At 43.1% G+C, this 19,346-nt stretch overlaps 2 protein-coding genes across 4 annotated transcripts; one reads left to right on the top strand and one right to left on the bottom strand.

Annotated features, from left to right (window-relative positions):
* Nucleotides 1–1,989: 1,989 nt before the first annotated feature.
* Nucleotides 1,990–5,381, bottom strand: kics2 (KICSTOR subunit 2). The gene is made up of 3 exons (XM_084573097.1): nt 4,813–5,381; nt 3,823–4,114; nt 1,990–3,057 (listed from the first exon to the last, which is right to left on the bottom strand). Exons 1-3 carry the CDS (start codon nt 5,042–5,044, stop codon nt 2,238–2,240), a joined length of 1,344 nt encoding a protein of 447 aa, XP_084429223.1. The 5' UTR covers nt 5,045–5,381; the 3' UTR covers nt 1,990–2,237.
* Nucleotides 5,382–5,995: 614 nt separating this feature from the next.
* On the top strand, nt 5,996–19,054 carry tmem19 (transmembrane protein 19). 3 transcript variants are annotated; one of them, XM_084573523.1, is made up of 8 exons: nt 5,996–6,061; nt 12,805–12,952; nt 14,489–14,602; nt 16,092–16,229; nt 16,799–16,875; nt 16,957–17,134; nt 17,502–17,711; nt 17,832–19,054. In XM_084573523.1, the coding sequence occupies exons 2-8, from the start codon at nt 12,823–12,825 to the stop codon at nt 17,990–17,992; spliced, it is 1,008 nt and encodes a 335-aa protein (XP_084429649.1). In that variant the 5' UTR covers nt 5,996–6,061; nt 12,805–12,822; the 3' UTR covers nt 17,993–19,054. The 3 variants fall into 3 exon arrangements, with proteins under 3 accessions (XP_084429649.1, XP_084429648.1, XP_084429650.1); XM_084573522.1 differs by lacking the exon at nt 5,996–6,061 and adding an exon at nt 11,432–11,620 and having other exon boundaries at nt 17,832–19,053; XM_084573524.1 differs by lacking the exon at nt 5,996–6,061 and having other exon boundaries at nt 12,787–12,952.
* Nucleotides 19,055–19,346: the final 292 nt, after the last annotated feature.

Raw genomic sequence — 19,346 nt, 5'->3', positions numbered from 1 at the left:
AAAGAAACGACTGTTCAGCCATCTATTGAATGTTCAGCGAGCTGCTGCAGCGGCGGCGGCGGCGGCGGCCCGCTCGACTTTTTAACAGCCTTCTTCTTGTGGTGTGTTTGCTTTTTTTTGTTTTTTATTTCCCGTGGACCTACGCCCTTGAAGCCGTTGAAGGGTGGGGGGGGGGGAGGACTGGGGGGTGGGGGGGAGCTGGGGGCTTTCGGTTGGTTGTACGATTTGTTTCTTGTTCGTTTGAGACGAGTGAGTGCGTCCCGCCTTGCCTGCCCTTGTTCTGCTCCCTTCGTTAAGTGCAGAACCACCAGAGCAGAGATAGATAATTCATGCCTGCCTTGAGTGCCACGACACGCAAAGTTGGAAGTTTGGAAGGACTGGGGGGAGGGGGGAGGGACGGGGGGGAGGGAGAACGGTGCAAGTGCAAAAAAAAAAAGCAAAGAAGAAGAAGAAGAGCATGCCACTTTCTGTGTGTGTGACGGTTTACCTGCTAGTTCCACTGAAGTCACTGGTTAACCTTAAAATTCACAATAAGCTAAACAGGGTGGGGCTCTGTGTGTGTGTGAGTGTGTGTGTTTCTGTCTGGGTGTGTGTGTGTGTGTGTGAACACCCCCCAACAAAAAATAAAAATAAAAATAAATAAAATAAGTCGACAAACACTTGAACAGCACACTGAATGTGGCCGTGAGTGTGATCAAACCTGCTGAGCTGATGGGTTATGGATGTGTGTGTATGTGAAAGTGCCTTTTATTTTTTAAACCTTTTATTTTTTATTTTTTTATTTTTTATTTTCCCGGTTGTGAATCCACTCACGCATGTCCTGAACGAAGAGCAGCAGCAGCAGCAGCAGCAGCAGCAGCAGCAGCCGCACTCCGAATGAAATAATCATAGAGTTGTTTGGTAGAATCCTGAATTATGAATCCTTAGCGTTTAAATTTAAAAAAATAAGAAAAAGATGAAAACCCATTGTGACATTGCACTTTGATGTATAGGGTCGTGTACTTGGCATGTAGCATCATAACATGTTTGGTGCATTTTAACTCAAAGAGGAAGTTTTTTTTTTTTTCTTTGAATGTGTTTGATAATGAAGGAACCAGGTTTTTATTTTCTGTCTGTTGGTGTTGCTGTATTTGAAGACGGAGCTTCCTCCCTGAAGACGAGCTCATATAGCCAAACGGATTGTATCAATGTGTTGTATTTATATTATAAATAAACCTGAATAAATTAGCATTCAAGTCATTAAACGATTTGAAGCCTTCTTTTTCAAATGACAGACTTTTGCAACGACGTTCTGTCAGGGCCGAGACTGAAACGGAGTAGGAACCTGGAGAAGCTGGTTCCTTTTTGGGTCAAAGCACGAGTCAACACGAGATGAATCACTAGATTACAGGGTCAAGGTGACGGAAAGTTGACTTAACCAATCAGCAGACAGTTAGCATTAGCTCTTCAAGTGGCAGACGCTAGTGTGACTGGAGGGAAAAGTGTATCTCATTCATTCATTCATTCATTTTCTGTAACCACTTGTCCTCTGGAGGGTCGGGTCTAGAGCCTATCCCAGCTGTCATTGGTCTAGAGGGGGGGTACACCCTGGACAGGTCTTCAGTCTATCACAGGGCTAACACAGAGAGACACTCACACCTACGGCCAATTTAGAATCACCAATGAACCTAACCAGCATGTGTTTGGACGGTGGGAGGAAGCTGGAGAACCTGGAGAGAACCCACGCAGACACAGGGAGAACATGCAGACTCCAGTTGGTCAGAAGTTGACAGCTTGGAGAACTCCTGGGAGTTTCTGAAGCTGAAAAACATCCCGACTGTGAAGCACGGAGGCAGCAGCATCATGTTGTCGAGGTGATTTTGGTGCAGGAGGAGGAAGTGGGAACAAAACCTTCAGCCTAAATATTTATTAGTAGTTTCTTGTTTCCATCATCTGCATGGATAATAAAACATCTGATTCATCTGATCAACAATCACTGAATCCACTGGGTGTGTAATCATCTCAAAACTTTATTTAAACTGTATCGAGCAAATATAACCAATCACAAATAAAAGTTAACCCGTTAAAATAATTAAAAATAAAGGATTTAAGCCCAACTGGGTAAAAATCAGTTCGAGTCTTTGGTCTGGAGCATTTTTTTGGCAAATGAGATTCAAAGCAGAAGAAGATGTGACGTTTAGCAGAAATGATCTGAGCTGCAGCCTCCAGCGTCGGTCGGTCGGTCGGTCGGTCGGAGCTCAGCCCTTAGAGCCAGGTTTGAGGATGCTGAAGGGTTTGGAGTTCCTGAGCGAGCCGGAGATCTCCTGCAGGAAGGCGGCGATGTGCATGTCCTTCTCCGACTTCCTGCCGTCGAAGATCACCACCAGAGTGAAGTGCGGCTCCGGGCGCGTCAGGTAGTAGGTGCTCTGGACCTTGTCGTCGTAGAAGTGCACCACCTTGTCCAGAGTGTTGAGCTCAGACGCTCGGTCCCCCATCATCATGATGACGTTGGGCCAGTGAGTGAGCGGCCGCTCTCCGGACGGCAGCGACACCACGGCGGGGAACTGCTCCACGCCCTTCGGCGCCTCTCGGTACGAGTGCGGGTGGTGGTAGCCGTGGCCCTGGAAGCTTTCCAAGCCGCGGTTGTCGAACACTAAGGACACGTTGCTGGCGTCGTGCTTTCGTATGAAGGAGGAGATCTTCCCGTGGTAGTCCGGCGCCGTGCGGGCGGTCAGGGCTCGCATGTCGGCCGGGGCCGTCTGCCGGCTCAGGGCCTCGTGGAAGTAGAAGCTGAACTTGGCGAGGAGCGCCGCCTGGAAGCGCTGCAGCCACGTGTACAGGTGCGGAGGCTGCACGGATTTCTGGGACTGGCCGCCGAACAGATGCTTGCGGGTTTCCTTCTGCCGCTGGAAGAGCTGGCCCCAGGCCGTGAGCTTGGAGTTGGCGCCGTGGAGGCTGAGCAGAGCCGGCAGGAAGTGCCACTCTGACACCTGGGCCTGGCAGCGCAGCAGCTGGGTCACAACGTCCACCTCGGTCTGGAATCCCTCCTCAACTCGACCCAGGATGGGGTGATGGAACCTGGAGGGAGAGGAAGAGGAAGTCAGTAGGGGTCAGTTAGAGATGCTCAGTTTTTGGCAGCTTTGATGTAAACAGAAGAAGTTTTGATGCTGCAGGGACGTGGTTTTGGTTCATGGCCTAGACCTAAAACAAACAACTACAAGAGATCAGACTCGGCTGAAGCCTGATACTGATTAAAGACGCCTGGATCGACCCAGATACTGATCAGAACATCCCTAATATAAACCTTAGGATGTTTTGTTGATGTGTTTCCTGTACGTATTCCCTCTACAAACCTGAATCTGACCTAATTCTTAGTTAAGTGAAAGCAGCAGAGAACACATTTCCATCTCAGTTTGGATCTGACTGTATCTAGAGTCCAGGTTTGCTGCTGAGAGCATCACCTTCACCCTCCGGCGCACGGTCAAACCTAGTGATGTGTGGTGTGTCACACTGAGACCTGCTGCAGCTCGTGTTCCTGCTGTGGCTGCAGGACGCTTGTTTTCGCTGACACGTCTCTAGAGGGGTAAAAAAAAAAGCTGGAATCCTGCTTTTGTCGGGTTAAGCAGAAAGTTTTCCTTCCTACAGCCTCAATGTGTCATTCTCTCCCTTACAGGTTTCTCCCTCTGTCCCACTAATTGCCTTTTGTTTCTATAATCTAGGTCAAAGCAGGTGGAAGGCTTCATTTATCTCGGAGGGTTCATGAAGCAAAACCAGGCTGTAAACCTGATTCAAGCGTGATCAGCTGAAGGAGCTTAAACGTCCGCGAGGTGAACGGTTACACACTTGGAGCTGTACTTGTGCAGGACGGCCTCCAGCGTGGTGACCAGCTCGTCCGAGTTGATGCTCTTGTGGCCGCCCAGCGAGTGCATCTTCTCGTACAGGTCGGCCATCTCCATGCGAGCCTGCGTGAAGTGGCAGAGCTGCTCGGACAGGTGCGACAGCAGGTCCTCCAGGTAGGACGAGGAGGAGCCCGGCTGGCCGTGGCGCCCCATCGTCACCACCTTCCTGAGCTCGTTGTACAGCGAGGTGTAGATGGTGCGGATGGAGTCCTTGCGGCTGAAGAAGGACTGGCCCCCTGCGGAGGCAGACAAGGAGAGGGTGAGGAAGCGGCTCAGGAGACTCTGGGCGACAGCGCCACCTGGTGTCGGAAGGATTTAGCTGCTAAAAAAACACAGAAAGAAACTCAGCTGTTCTTTGGGCTGAAAGAAAAATAGTTCTCTTGATTAAATAGCCTGTATTTATTCATATTTCAAACGTTTTTGTAAACCGCTGATAGGGGTCACCGTCTGGAGTCCATCCAGGTTAGCATTTAGAAGTATACAGAGATAATCTGTGCATTATATTCATGATTAATTACTCTATTTAAGCTTAAAAAAAGATATATGCTTATATAATACATATTTGTAGTCTTATACACTATAAAACCCTGAAATATTCCGTTTATTAGAATAGGAGAGAGAAAAAACATGAAATCTCAGAAGAAACCATCAATTTTGTCTTAAAATATGTCTTAAATGATTAATATAATCTATAAATAGTTGCTGATTAACTTGTTTTCTAATTCAGTAATTGCTGTGGCTCTGAAAAAGGACAATATTTGTGTTTAACTGACTTATTTTAACACATATTTCAGCTGTAAGAACATTTTAAGTGTCTTATCGTCCTCCATTAACGCATCTCTGTTTATCCCCACATGAGCAGATTTAATTCTTCATATTTAAATCTATTTTTCAGAGTCAGAGCCAGAGCCCGTGACAGGTGTGTCCGTGTCACCTAGTTTCTGTCCCAGGAATGTCATGTTGTGGTAAGCCTTCTCCGCGGCGGACAGGTGAGCCAGCGCCGCCAGCAGAGCGCCCCAGATGGCCCCGGCGCTCCTGCTGCTGTCCTTCTCCTTCTCCACGTAGTCCTTGGCCCGGTCGAAGGAGAACATGCCGAGCTGCGTGAAGAAGCTCTCCAGGATGGCCCGCTCCCTGGGGACGGGCCGCAGCTCCTCCGCCTCCGTCATGGTGGTCCTCGGGAGAACCGAGCTAACGGTTAGCTAGCCGCGTTAGCAACCCGACGTCCGGGTAAGAAAGTGTCATTCCTCAACCAAAATGCGCAAAGAACACAGACTTCCAAGCAAGCTGGCATTACTTCAAAGCATATGTTTGAGTATTTGTGCCGCGAATTTATTTTTTTGTGAATGTAAAACGAAATAAATATAAAAAATACCCCTGTATCCAGCTAACTGCCTAACCGCCGGACGCCATATTGGCTACACCGGATGTAAACACTACGGAAGGGCAAGAGGGACAAATGCGAAGTTTAAAGTCGAAACAGCGCTAAACGATGATTTCTCTTCTCTGTGGTTGATTTAAGTGTATTTTTAAGCAGTTTTAACATTATTTCTGTTTGTTTAATTTTACTTTTCAACAGCAAATATTAACAGCCACTTTAAACAAATGTTCTACTTTGTTTATTGGGTAAATTGTTTGTCTTTTCTAGATTATAACAAAACAAAAACCAAATCCACAAATTACAAAAATGATCCAGCTCCAAATGCTGCTTCAGTCAGTTTGTTGTTGAACCCAAACACTGTGGCTCTACAATAAATGGGATAACTGGAAAAACAAAACAAAAAAAAAGCTGCAAAAACATTAAAAAACAAACAAACACACAATAGAAACAGAAATAGAAGAGTCTTTGTTGTCGTGGTGCAAATAGGAAATTGCAAAACACCCATCTCAGTGGTTCATGACGTATCCTGGTGACACTGGTAACCACGGCGACTTTTCCCAAGCTTGAGCTTCACTCATTCATGGCTCCCTGAGGATGAATTAAAACAAACTGTGCCTTCAAAAGTGGTTTTATTTGTGGTTAATGATTATTTTTTTTGGGGGGGACTACACTTCCCATGAGTCCTGGACATATGTATGTTGTCAAATCTCTCTCTCTCTTTTCAGGGGTGGATCCACGTCCCCCTTAATAAAGTGGGAGCTGCTTCATAAACCTCATTCCCTCGTCTTCCTCTCATCTCTGCTCGGTAGGTGCATCGTCCATCATCTTTCTCTCTCATAGGCTGTTTAACTGCAACTAGTATATTTTTCCTGCTTTTAAAAACCAAAATAAATCACCATGCATGTTTTTTTTTTCTTGGGGGGGGGGGTAATTAATCACCGTTAAAACCCATCCCCAGAATTCATGATCTGCATTTTTCTTTTCCTCCCCACACATCATCCAGCGTGACACTAGATGATTATCTCCTTTTAGTCTGAACAGAAGCTGACATTTCATTTTTTTATTTTTTTCCCAGCAGTGTTTCTCTCCTCAGTCTGGGCGCTGCTGCTTGTTTGTTGCACCTTACATGAATTATTATTTTTTTTATCTTGAGTCTTTTACGACCTTTAGATTCAGAACAAACCTGGTGACAAAAAAAATATCTAAGCATTTTCTTCACTTCAGCTTTGGAAACTTTCATTTTCTCCGTCAGTTTTCTTGCTAAAGGTGAGTAGAGATTCTCTCTTTGCCAGTTTATTAGGTACGCTAGTGGATGCATTCTTAAATAAGGTATTCAGCTTTAATTTAAAATGTTTTGGAGGCTGTGGTTTGTAGTGAGTTATAGCTTGTTCTAAAATGTTTAATGTGCCCAATTCAATCCAGTTTAACAGCACCACAGACTACATCCTCCATCCAGCTGATTAACAACCTTTCTGACACAGCTTCAGCATGTTTTCAGTTTACCTGGAAGCTCTGGTTCAAGATGTGTTTTAATTTCTTTAACGTTCTGTCCTGTTAAATAAATCCACGCATACGTTGTGTCACAGCGATATCCTGCACATGCTGCTCTTAGTCGAATCACAGTGACTGCTGGTTTCTTAATGTCAAACCATAAACCGCAGTTTACATGTGAGCACGTTACATGAGTCAGTGCTTCAGGGTTCAGTCACATAAGGTCTTCAGAAACCTCTAATGTACTTAGTCACAAATGCTCGGCGCTGCGGCTTTAAATACCAAAACTGAGGCGTAGAAAACATTTTAATTTAATTGTTTCTGTTCAGTTAATCAATTAATCATTCAAGAATGTAAATTATATACACGGAGCCGCCTAAAAGTTTTTGCATCGTTCAGAAATTTCTACATTTCTGCTTAAAATTAACTCAAACCATCAACAGAGCTTCACACAAGTCCTGAAAGTAGACGAAGAGAACCCATTCAAACACATGAAACTGAAATATTATAGTTGCGTAATTGTTTATTCAGGAAAGTTATCCAATATTACATATCTGCGAGTAAGTTAACCCTTGTTTCCAGTATCTGCTGTGACCTCCTGGTAACTAAATGTTTCTGGTAACTGCTGATCAGTGGTCTACAGCAGCTTGGAGGAATTTTAGCCCATTCCTCAGAACAGAACCACTTCAGTTCTGAGATGTTGGTGGGTTTCCTCACATCGACTCCTTGCTTCAGGTCCTTCCACAACATTTCTATTGGATTAAGGTCAGGACTTTGACTTGGCCGTTCCTAAACATTCATCTTGTTCTTCTTTAAAGGGGAATTACCTTATTTCTGGCATAAAATACGATCGTTTACTCACCCATACAACTTTGGTGTTATTAGGAGTCGTTCGTCAGATAATTATATCAGCGTATATCCATATAGTGGGAGTGAATGGGGCACCGAAACGCAGCCTCTAAATAACGCATTATCTGCCGCGAAACTCGTTCATTTCACCAATATTTTGTTATGATACGCTAGTGCTATTCCCTGTTGAGTCCGGAGTTACCTGTTATCATCATCTGGAGTCTGTAGATTGACCTACTAACCTCTGACCTGGATGATGTCATCTCTGAGTGCCGCATGCACCTGCGACGGTCGGCTTGTTTACCTGTAATTTCCTACTGCTAGTTTTTTGCAACATGGCTGAATATTTTTCCGATTCTGAGGTTGTGGACGACGACTTTGTTTATGATGGACGTCCTTACCGTTTTGAGCCAGAGTATATGGATGAGGAGCTCGTTGAAATGAGGATGCGGAGGCAGAGAGAGGAACAGCTGGCCAAAGAACAACAAACGGCTGCACGTCCGTGAATAGATAACAGGTAACTCCGGACTCAACGGAGAATAGCACTAGTGTATCATGAGAAAATATTGGTGAAATGAACGAGTTTCGCGGCAGATAATGCGTTATTTAGAGGCTGCGTTTCGGTGCCCCATTCACTCCCACTATATGGATATACGCTGATATAATTATCTGACGAACGACTCCTAATAACACCAAAGTTGTATGGGTGAGTAAACGATCGTATTTTATGCCAGAAATAAGGTAATTCCCCTTTAAAGAAGAACAAGATGAATGTTTAGGAACGGCCAAGTTCCTAAACATGCGTTATTTAGAGGCTGTGTTTCGGTGCCCCATTCACTCCCATTATATGGATATACGCAGATCTAAATATCTGATGATATATGATATATATGATTATATGGGTGAGTAAACGACCGTATTTTATGCCAGAAATAAGGTCCAGGATAGATAGATAGATAGATAGATAGATAGATGAGGTGTATAAAAGTATATATAAAATATAAAAGGGATATGAAAACATGGGGCAAATAGGATACATAAGGGTAAATACAATATATACGATATGTAAGACTATAAGATATGGAGTTGACATGAGATATATTGTGTGTATATGTAGATAGAAAGTGTTATATAGAAATATATAGAGGTAATTGTACAAATACTGTAAAAAAAATTCTGTATATAAATATCTAATAGCAACATAAAACACTTGTTTACTGCTCAAAGCTAACGGCTAACATGCAGGGCTAACGTTTAGCTTCCACCTTCAATAACTCAGAGTGTTAGCACGCTAACAATTAGCACAAACCACAAGTTACAGCCAGCACTGATGACATTTCTAAACTCATAAACATTTAAATGTGACGATGGAGCTCTCTGGCAGTTCGCCCCAAGGCGAGCACGAATTCATCTTCATCATCTGAGCGCTGCAAACAACCGCTGTGCCAAAAATTTGGGCCAGCTCATCCCGCACATTTAGAAATATTTCACAGTCGCTGTTATTTATCCTCTGGGCGCCAAGACTTTCTGTGCAAGGTTGAAGTCGACCTTGCACAATGAAACCTCGTGGTGGAACCAGAGGAAAAAACCAGGAGATCACCAAAATCATTCTAATCCATTTTAGGGGAACTGTGACAACCAAATAAATAAAAGGTCCAAGTTCATCCAGATTTAGATCAGGGACTAGAAAAGTCAGAGGTGTCACCAAAAGCTGCAGGATTCATCCGTTTTCACCAAACATCATCCGTCTGCGTTCCCATCAACAGGGCCTTAGTCTGGTGAGTGGAACTCATCGGTTGCATGTTGTATTTCTTCATTTCTTTCCACCATCATGCCATGCAAACAAACGAGGCCTCTGTGAGGGTGCGGCTGTTGGATGTTCTGCCACTAAAGGATTTCAGACGCTGAGAGGAGAAGCGGTCGTGTTCTTGGCAGACAGAGCGCCGCTTGTTGCTCGGCCGCTCGGGAGGAAACACGTTTCCCATGTGACTATGAATTACTTGGAGTTTTAAAGTTTGTGACGATCACTGGAAGTTCAGGATTTTTATTTATTGACTGGTTTATTTTTTACGAGGAATTTGGTATAAAAATACGTCTATAGAAAGTGTGAAAGGTTTTCCTTGAAACAGCAGGACAGCACGTTCCCTGTGAGCGGTTTAGATGTGTCACAGATATTTAGATGGATCCCAAACTGGAACATTTCAATGTTGCAGCATCAGTGTGTTGCACATATAGATAATCTATAAAGATTATCTATTAAAAATCTATATATACACAATATTTACAAGAAAAATGATGTCATGCAGAGGAGGAGGCTAGAAAGTGTTTTTTTGTTTTTTGCAGACTGAAACACATGAGTACATGCGCACTAAATGTTTTATATTTATATATATATTTAAGAAATTCCTTGTCAATGCATACAATTTTTTAAATTATAGTTTGTTTAATAGTTTTATGAATTATTTAGCAATATACTGGCCAATTTGTACTTCAAAACATGCCCAGAATAATGTAATAGAAATCATTTATTAGATTAAAAATAACACAATATATTTTTTTAATTCAATCATTTTTAATAATACGTCCTGTACGTGTTAGTGATGATAAACTAGATGAGGTGTTATAACCGATGCTGTTCAGGTGTCACTTCTTTTATTTTTCATATTTTTAACCGTTGGCTTCACACGCAGAAAAACACTAAAACACTAAAACACAAAAACACAAACCGTACCACACGGCCAGTTCATTTTATTTATTTATTTTTTTAAATACACTGTGCAACTAAATATTTGTTCAAGTTTTTAAAGCATGAAATGCATTTATTAGCACCACAAACACAGTTAGCTTTGGTTAATACAGACACCATTATACTTGTTAACATTTATTTTCTTTTAACAAACTAATATTTAAGAGATTGTCCCATATACTCACGTCTCATTGATAGTTAATTATTAATCATTCAATAAAATAAGTGTCTGAGACTTTGAGGTTACATTACACCATTAACAATAAACAATAAACTTAAATATTTGTAAAAATTAAATAAAAGTAAAATACAAGTAGTTCACTTAGTTTTTATGTTTATTTTTATTTTTTTAAATCCCTGTTATGTGATTTAGTGGGTTAAAAATAAACTTAAATATCTGTAAAATTAAATAAAGTTAAAAAAAACACTTGGTGTCAGTTTTTTTTTTTTGTTTGTTTGTTTTGTTTTTTAGAAAATTCCCCATCCCGTCATGAAGTGGATTTAAAATAAAGTTAAATATTTTTAAAATTAAATAAAAGTTAAATACAAGTAGCTCACTTAGCCACAACACTTTATTATTATAATTTACTTTTATTTATTAATTTATTTATATTAAACTGAACGAGGTTTTGCGATTTTTTTTATTTATTTTTTTTTTAAAACAAAATCCTGGTCACGTAATTTAATGGATTAAAAATAAACTTAAAAATCAGTAAAATTAAATTAAATTAAATTAATTTTTTTTTTTTTTTTTTTTTTTTTTTACAAGAAACATTCATATATTTTGGTGTCAGTTATTTCTTTTTATTTATTTATTTTTTAAATCCCCGTGACGTCATTTAGTGGATTAAAAATAAAATTAAATATTTTTAAAATTATATAAAAGTTAAATACAGAGCAGCTCACCTGGATACATTTATTTTTATATTTTTATATTTTTATATATATATTTTTATAAGTGTTGATAAACGCTAGCTCTGTGGTCACTGTCTCTTTAAGAGCATCGCGGTTTGTTTGCGGAAGTCGGTCCGTCACCTAAATGCGTCCGGTCCGTCCGTCTCTTTTCCCCCTCCAGGTGTTTAACGCGAGTAAACACTCAGATTCTTCAGCTCGCCGACATATGTTAAATTTCCTGAACGCAGCCGTTAATGAAGCGGAGCCTTTTTATTTTGACTTTAAAAAGATAAAAACCTAAATTCGTCTGAACCTGAAACTAACGGTTTGAGTTTAAAAGTCTAAAAACTCGGGTTTTACTCGTCATGGCGCCGGAGATAATTGGTGAGTTCACTTACATAAAACCTGACCCAGCTCTGCTCTCAAGCCGCGATTAAATTACTTTATTCTCCTATTAATGATGTATTATTTTAGTTTTTTGATGGTTTCTCATATTTTACACAACACACGCTTTTAAACTGCGCCTCGGACACATGAAATTATTCATTTAAGCTCCTTTTTTTTGTGCAGTTTAACGTGCTTTTTGAGGAAACTTACACATTAAAAGTAGATTCGACTCATTTATTTGCTGCTGCTGTTTGAACAGGAGGCGACATTTAAATGTGACACTGCAGAACTCTGTTTTTAAATGCATTTATTATCAAAATCCTTCTTTCTACAGTGTGTGTGCATGGTTACACTTACTGGCCATATCATTAGGTACACTAGTGCATCTTAATATAACAGTCCTGCACTAAATCCTGTCTCCATGAAGGTTCTGGTGTTCAGCTTTAGTTTAAAATAAGATCATCCACCTTTTCTGACGCTGTCTCAACATCAGCTGAACATTAGAAACAGTCATGAGGATAAGATCTAGCGCAGGTGTGTTGTATTAGGATGCATTCTGGCGTGTGAGTGTACACGTTTAAGCGCTTTGACTTGAAGGACTAACTCAGAGACTAAGGGCAGAGCCGTAATCGGGAATAAAACAAAGTGACGCGTGTGGAAGAGGAGAAGCCTCTGATCTGAATCCTCCGTCACAGACTTTACTTCCTGTCACGCTCAGATCATTCACGGTGGAGTCTCAGTGTTCTTCTCCTTGAGAGCGAAGCACTGAGAGTGAAACTAAACTCATCAGCAGAGTGCTTCGGGTTCTTCTGATAATTCTTTTGATATTTAATCTGATAGTGGGAGTGTTGCTTTAAAAGAAGAGAGGGTCGGCAGCTGGAGGAGGGAGGAGACGTTTGGGCTCATCTGAGAGCTGCTGTCTTTTTATTTAAGAAGTTTCCTAACAGAACACTGAACTGTCACAAGATGGTTAATGTTATTGATTTCTCCTGGTCATAATGTTGTGGCTGATTGCTGTGGGTATCAAACCCCCAGAGGGTCTAACGTGGCCCCTGGTTTGAAGACTGTCAGCAGGTGGCAGTAATGAGCATGTGACGTCGTCATGGTTGTAGTTCTTCTTCTTCTGTGGTTGTAGTTTATTGTAGTTTATTAACCTGTCCTCCTTGTCTCTCGTCCCTCAGCCCCGTCCGTCCGTCAGCATGGACTCTGAGAAGGAGACGTTGACCAAGGAGTCCATCAAGATGATGACGGACATGATCGTCCTCTGTGCCACTCTGGCTCTCTCTCTCTTCTTCTGGGTCACCTCCCTCGTCCTGAGCTCCTTCTACGGTGAGACCTCACTCCCCTCCCCCCTCCCTCTCCCCCCGCCCCCTTTCTCTCCCCCCTCCATCTCCCTCTATCTCTCTCCCCCCTCTCTTTCTCCCATCTCTGCCACCCCCTCGCTCTTCCCCCTCTTCTTCTCTCCCGTCCTCTCTGCCTTTCCCATCTCTCTCTTTCCCTCTTCCTCTCTCCCTCTTCCTCTCTCCCTCCTCTCCCTCTCTCTCTTCCTCTCCCTCCTCTCCTTCCTCTCTCCCTCTCTCCCTCTCCCTCCTCCATCTCCCTCTATCTGTCTCCCCCCTCTATCCCTCCCTTTCTTTCTCCCTCTCCCCCTCTATCTCTCGCTTCTCTCTTTCTCCCATCTCTGCCCCCTCCCCCTTTCTCTCCCTCTCGCCACCCTCTCTCTCCCTCTGTCTCTCTCGCTCTTCCCCTCTCCTTCTCTCCCGTCCTCTCTCCCTTACCCCTCCCCTCTCTTCCCGTCCCCTCCCTCTCTCCCCCTCTCTCTCCCCCCCATATAAAACTTCTTTGTCAGCCCGTCCCGTCATGTGCTCTTCTCAGAACACATCCCTCCGTTCTTCCTCCTCTCGTCACGCTTGCGTCTGGTTTTTCTAGTGAAGCTGAACAAACATCCTCCTCAGCGTTTCTCCACGCTCAGACTTCCTCCGTCTCTCGTCGTCCATCATCACGCAGCGTGACATCACGCCGTGTCAAGTCTCGGACAAGAGCGCGATTCTGTGGGCGCCCCGAGATTTAACAGCTGTCCACTTTGTCTTCTGCTGCTGATGAATGAGACTAACGTGACTCTGGGACCGAGGGGAAGAGGAAGAGGAAGAGGAAGATGAAGATGAAGATGAAGAAGATGAGGAGGAGGAAGAGAATGAGGAAGAAGAACAGTAGGAAGAAGACAAAGTGATAGAAGAGGAACAAGTTGAGGATGAGGAAGAGGAGGAGAAGGAAGAAGATAATGAGGAAGAAGAAGAGTAGAAGAGGGAAATGAAGAAGAGGAAGACAAAGAATGGGAAGAGGAAGAGGAGGGGAGGAGGGAGAAGAACAGTAGGAAGAAGACAAAGTGATAGATGTGGAGGAAGAGGTGGAAGAGGACTAAGAGGAAGAAGAAGAGGAACAAGTTGAGGATGAGGAGGAGAAGGAAGAAGAAGAGTAGAAGAGGGAAATGAAGAAGAGGAAGAGGAGGAGTAGGAAGGAGACAAAGTGGTAGAAGTGAAGGAAGAGGAAGAAAAAAAAAGAGGAATATAAGAAAGTGGATGAAGAGAATAAAGACGAGGATGAGGAAGAGCAGGAATGGGAAGAGGAGAAGAAGGAAGATGAAGAATATAAGAAAGATGATGAAGAGGAGGATGATGAAGAGGAGGATGAGGAAGAGGAGGATGAGGAAGCGTTCTAACCAACGTGTCTAAACATTAACTGTTTTATTTTCGTCTCCTGATCATGAACTTGATTCATTAAAAGTCTTAAATGTCCATCAGTCCGTCCTCTGTCCCGCTGTCCCGTCCCTTTCGTTGACGTCCCGGTTCCGTCTTGTGTCCGCAGGTACGCTGCAGCCCGTGTCGCCATGGCGATGGCTGTTCTCCATCTTGTTCCCCCTGGTGGTGACGCTGCGGGCGCTGAAGAGGCGGAGCCTGGACCGGTCCGGAGCCACGGGAGGTGAGTCCCTGGCGCTGTGTGGTTGTCTGGTTGTCTGGTTGCCACGGCGCCCGTCAGCGGGCGGGGACACACTGGTGGACGAGGTGAAGGTTTAGTTCTCAGTGATGATGTGACGTCTGGATCAGAACCAGTCAACAGAGGAAGAGGAGGAGGAGGAGGAAGAGGAAGAGGAAGAGGAAGAGGAGGAGGAGGAGGAGGAACAGAGAGGAGGAGGAGGAGGTGAAGGAAGAGGCAAAGTAGAAAGGAAAGAAGGAGAGGAGGAGGAACAGAGAGGAAGAGGAAAAGTAGAAAGGAAAGAAGGAGAGGGAGGAAGAGGAGGAGGAAAATGGAGAGGAGGAGGAAGAAGAGAATGAGGAAGAAGATGAAGAGGAGGAAGAGAAGGGAAGGAGAGGGGAATGAAGAAGAAGAGGAGGAGAAGGAGAAAGAAGTGGAAAATGAGAAAAGAGAAAAGGTAGAAAGGAAAAAAGGAGAGGAGGAAGAAGAAGATGAAGAGGAGGAAGAGAAGGAAAATGGAGAGGAGGAGGAAGAAGAGGAGGAAGTAGAAAGAGAAGGAAGATGAAGAGGAAAAGTAGACAGGGAAAAAGGAGAAAGGGGAGGAAGAAGAGGAGGAAGAGAAGAAGGAAAATGGAGAGGAGGAGAGGGAAATGAAGAAGAAGAAGAGGAGGAGTAGGAGAAGGAGAAAGTGGAGATTGAGGAAGGGGAAAAGGGAGGAAGAGGAGGAAGAAATAGCTATTCATTCATGTTGTTTATCTGTCTTGATTTTATTCTATCAGTTGATTCATTTATTTAATTCATTTCTGCATAAAAACGACTCTGACGTACCAGCAGACCCAAACCAGGACGTTACTGTCCCCACGTCTCATGGACAGTGGGACGTCCTGTAACATTTAAAAAGTCCCCGTCTCCCTGAGGCTGCAGCGTTCGTACAACAACTCCCAGAACTCAGACTCAGCTGTGTGAAAGGATTCTACGAGGAAATCAGATTATCACGGACCGAGAAATCCTGATTAGTCGTAATTAAAGACGAGGCTCTTGAACCGTTCTGTGATTCTTAGAATCTGTAACCAGGAATAAAATACATAAATAAAATAGAAACACATGGTGGAGAAGATGCTAACGTCAAACATAACGACACCTGGACGGTAGAACAGAACAGAATTAACTCCATCACATGAGTCTGGTTGTTTTGTTCTGTGTAGACGTTCTCTTTTAAGCGGCCGACGCGCTTCAATAACACGATTAGACGTAAATGTTTCCTGAGAAGAAACTGAAACGACGCTGGAGATTAAAGTTATTTCAGAGAGGTCGTAATAAATCACCAAATGAATCAGTCTGACTCCTGTAAAAAGGCCAAATTTAAATAATAACCACCGACTAGTCTACAGACGATAAGCAGACCTTGTGAGTTAAAGAACGATAATGAGACGGCTTCTAAAACATATTTAGATCTAACAGGAGGCTTTTATGGTTTTGTCTTTTGTCTCCTCAGCTCTCCTGGTGGGATTCGTGTTGACGATGGCCAACTACAGCTTCTTCTCTGCTCTGCTGACCTTCTACATCACCTCCTCCAGACTGACCCGCTGGGGAGGAGCACAGAAGAAGAAAATAGACGCAGAGTACAAAGAAGGTGAGAGCTGGTCTCCTGTAGCTTCCTAAAGTCTGTCCTTGTCTTCCTTGTCTTCTCCTAGAGTTGGTCTCCTGTAGCTTCCTAAAGTCTGTCCTTGTCTTCTCCTAGAGTTGGTCTCCTGTGTCTTCCTAAAGTCTGTCCTTGTCTTCCTTGTCTTCTCCTAGAGTTGGTCTCCTGTAGCTTCCTAAAGTCTGTCCATGTCTTCTCCTAGAGTGGACTGGATTCAGTCCAATAAATCTTTCTGTCAAAGTTAATGTAGTGTGGAGAGGGTAGCTGGTACCTTGTGTTCTCTACTCCAGAAATGTTCTTCTTCTTCTACTGTTTTATTGGGTAGCGTTAAAGTTTCCAAAAACCCCAGAAGAAGACTTCTTGACGCTAGCCACGGTCCAGAAGTTTCCCAGCAGAACATTGAACTGTCACAAGATGAAGTCGATGTTATTTACTTCTCCTGTCAGTGGTCATAATGTTGTGGCTGATCGGTGTACATATGTCCAATTAGTCTGGACAACAAGAGAGTCTCATGTGGCATTTTAAAAAACACCTAAAACTAACTTCTATGTTTGTGTCAGGTGGCCAGAGGAACTGGGTTCAGGTCTTCTGTAACGGAGGTGTCCCGACAGAGCTGGCCCTGCTCTACATGATAGAGGTGAGCCCACTGTTCATTCTGTAACAAATACTGAAAAGAATCATATTCAAAAAAGGTCTAATCAGTGGTTTGTGTTTCCAGGTGGGTCCAGGTGAGATCCCCATTGACTTCAGTAAACAGTACTCCGCCTCCTGGATGTGCCTCTCGCTACTGGGCGCGCTCGCTTGCAGCGCCGGGGACACCTGGGCGTCGGAGGTGGGGCCTGTGCTCAGCCAATCACGGCCGAGGCTCATCACCACCTGGGAGGAAGTCCCTGCAGGTGAGGGGGGGGTGTACTGTACGTGCGAGTTAATCGTTGGCGGACGTCCCGGTTGCCTTCAGCTACACATCGGGACGAATTGATTGGCTCTTCTCTCGCCAGTATTTACAGTTCCATCTGCTCGGTTCATCCTCGTTAGTTTGCTCTAATAATTATTAATGTGAACCATTCATCTGTGACTGACGTTTACAACCATGAATGCGATGCTCTTTGACTTGGTGATTATCTGTGTGAAAGGATGAATGTGTAGAAGAGGAGGATAAGTGACACACGATGCCTGAAGCTGTAGTCTGAGAACGCAGAGTTACCCTTTAAATGAACTTTAATCACTTCCTGTATGGACTGAAACACGTTTCTTACTCTCCAGGAACTAACGGAGGAGTTACTCCCGTCGGATTGGTCGCCAGCTTCCTTGGCGGGACCGCAGTGGGCGTGGCTTACTTTTTAACACAGCTCATAATGGTCGGCAACCTGCACCTGTCGGACCCCCAGTGGCCAATCATAGTGTACGGCGGCGTTGCCGGCCTCGTGGGCTCGTTGCTGGACTCTTTCCTGGGAGCTCACATGCAGTATTCAGGTAGGAACAGAAGTTAAATTAAATACGTCAATTTACGGAGTGGAATAAGTTGAATTGTTTATCACAAATGACTTGAAAAAGGTTTATTTAGTCCTAACTGACTACTCTGTCCGCCACTAGGCTTCGACTCAAGCATCGGGAAGGTGGTGAGTTACGAATCGGCCACCACCCAGCGGATCTGCGGGAAGCCCATCTTAGACAACAACGCCGTCAACCTGTTCTCCACGGTCCTCATCGCCCTCATCCTGCCTGGGCTGGCGTGGGGGGTGTGGCCTCGATAGGCTGGCACCAGATCAACACTGTGATGTATTTAACTATTTAAACTGCCCAGCCTTTGTAAAAATGTGATTCTAACTTGATTTTTGGAAATTTATATTATTGTGACAAAGATACTTTAGTTCCTAATAGGCTGCACCTGCCAAAATGTATGTGTACGTTAAGTTTGTTGGAGCCAATGTTGGAAGGTCAAAAATAATTCGGACAAACATTTCTTGGAAAAAATAAATGACAAATAAAAACACAATAACCTAACGAACGCAAAGAAACGTGTTATATTAGTCTATTTTTCCCCAAGAAATGTTTTTGTGATTGCCTTGTATGTCTTTGTGGTGTCGTTCTTTGGTTGTGGTAGCTTTGTTGTAGTTATTAGTCTTTTGGTTGTTGCTCAGCGTATCTTCAAGGTTGCTGTGCATTCATGATTTGTCTGCTGTTGGTAGTTTTGCACATCTTTGCTGGTTGCCTTGTGTGTCTTCATTGTGGTTTTATCTTGTTTGTATTTTGTGTGGTCCTAACATCTGTATCAGTACATCTACATTTAAAGTAACGAAAGAAAAAAGAAATGTAGATGTACTGACACAGATGTTAGGACCACACAAAATACAAACAAGATAAAACCACAATGAAGACACACAAGGCAACCAACAAAGATGTGCAAAACTACCACCAGTAGACAAATCACGGCTAAAAAAAAAAAAAAAAAAAACACAGAGCAACACCAAAAACACAAATAACTAACTATCACAAGACACACAAGGCAATCACAAAACGAGCACAGTCGGACAAATGTTTCTTTGTGTTTGTTAAGTTACTGTGTCTGTCTTTGTGGTAATTTTTTTTTTTCAAAGAAGTGTTTGCCTGATTGTGCTTGCCTTGTGCGTCTTTGTGGTAGTTCTGTTTTTAGTTATTAGTCTTTAGCCATGATTTGTCAACTGGTGGTAGTTTTGCACATCTTTGTCGGTTGCCTTGTGTGTCTTCATTGTAGTTTTATCTCGTTTGTATGTTGTGTGTCAGTACATCTACAGTTCTTTTGTCACTTTGAAAATAAATAACCACAAAGTAACAAAAGAAATGTAGATGTACTGACAAACACAAAATACAAACGAGAGAAAACTACAATGAAGACACACAGGCAACCAACAAAGACAATAAATGACAAAGAGGTGCATAAATACCACCCTCAGACATATCATGACTATAAAGGAACACAAAGCAACCTTGAAGATGCACTGGGCAACAACAAAAAGACTAATAACTAAAAGCAAAACTACCACAAGACGCACAAGACAAAACAACAAAAAGACACAAATCCGACAAATTTCTTAAAAGAATGACAATAAAGATGCATAAAACAATCAA

Source organism: Chelon labrosus (assembly GCF_963514085.1).
Source record: "Chelon labrosus genome assembly, chromosome: 23".
Taxonomy (NCBI): domain Eukaryota; kingdom Metazoa; phylum Chordata; class Actinopteri; order Mugiliformes; family Mugilidae; genus Chelon; species Chelon labrosus.
The sequence above is the reverse complement of the archived record's forward strand: the minus strand, read 5'-3'. Positions and strand labels throughout refer to the sequence as shown.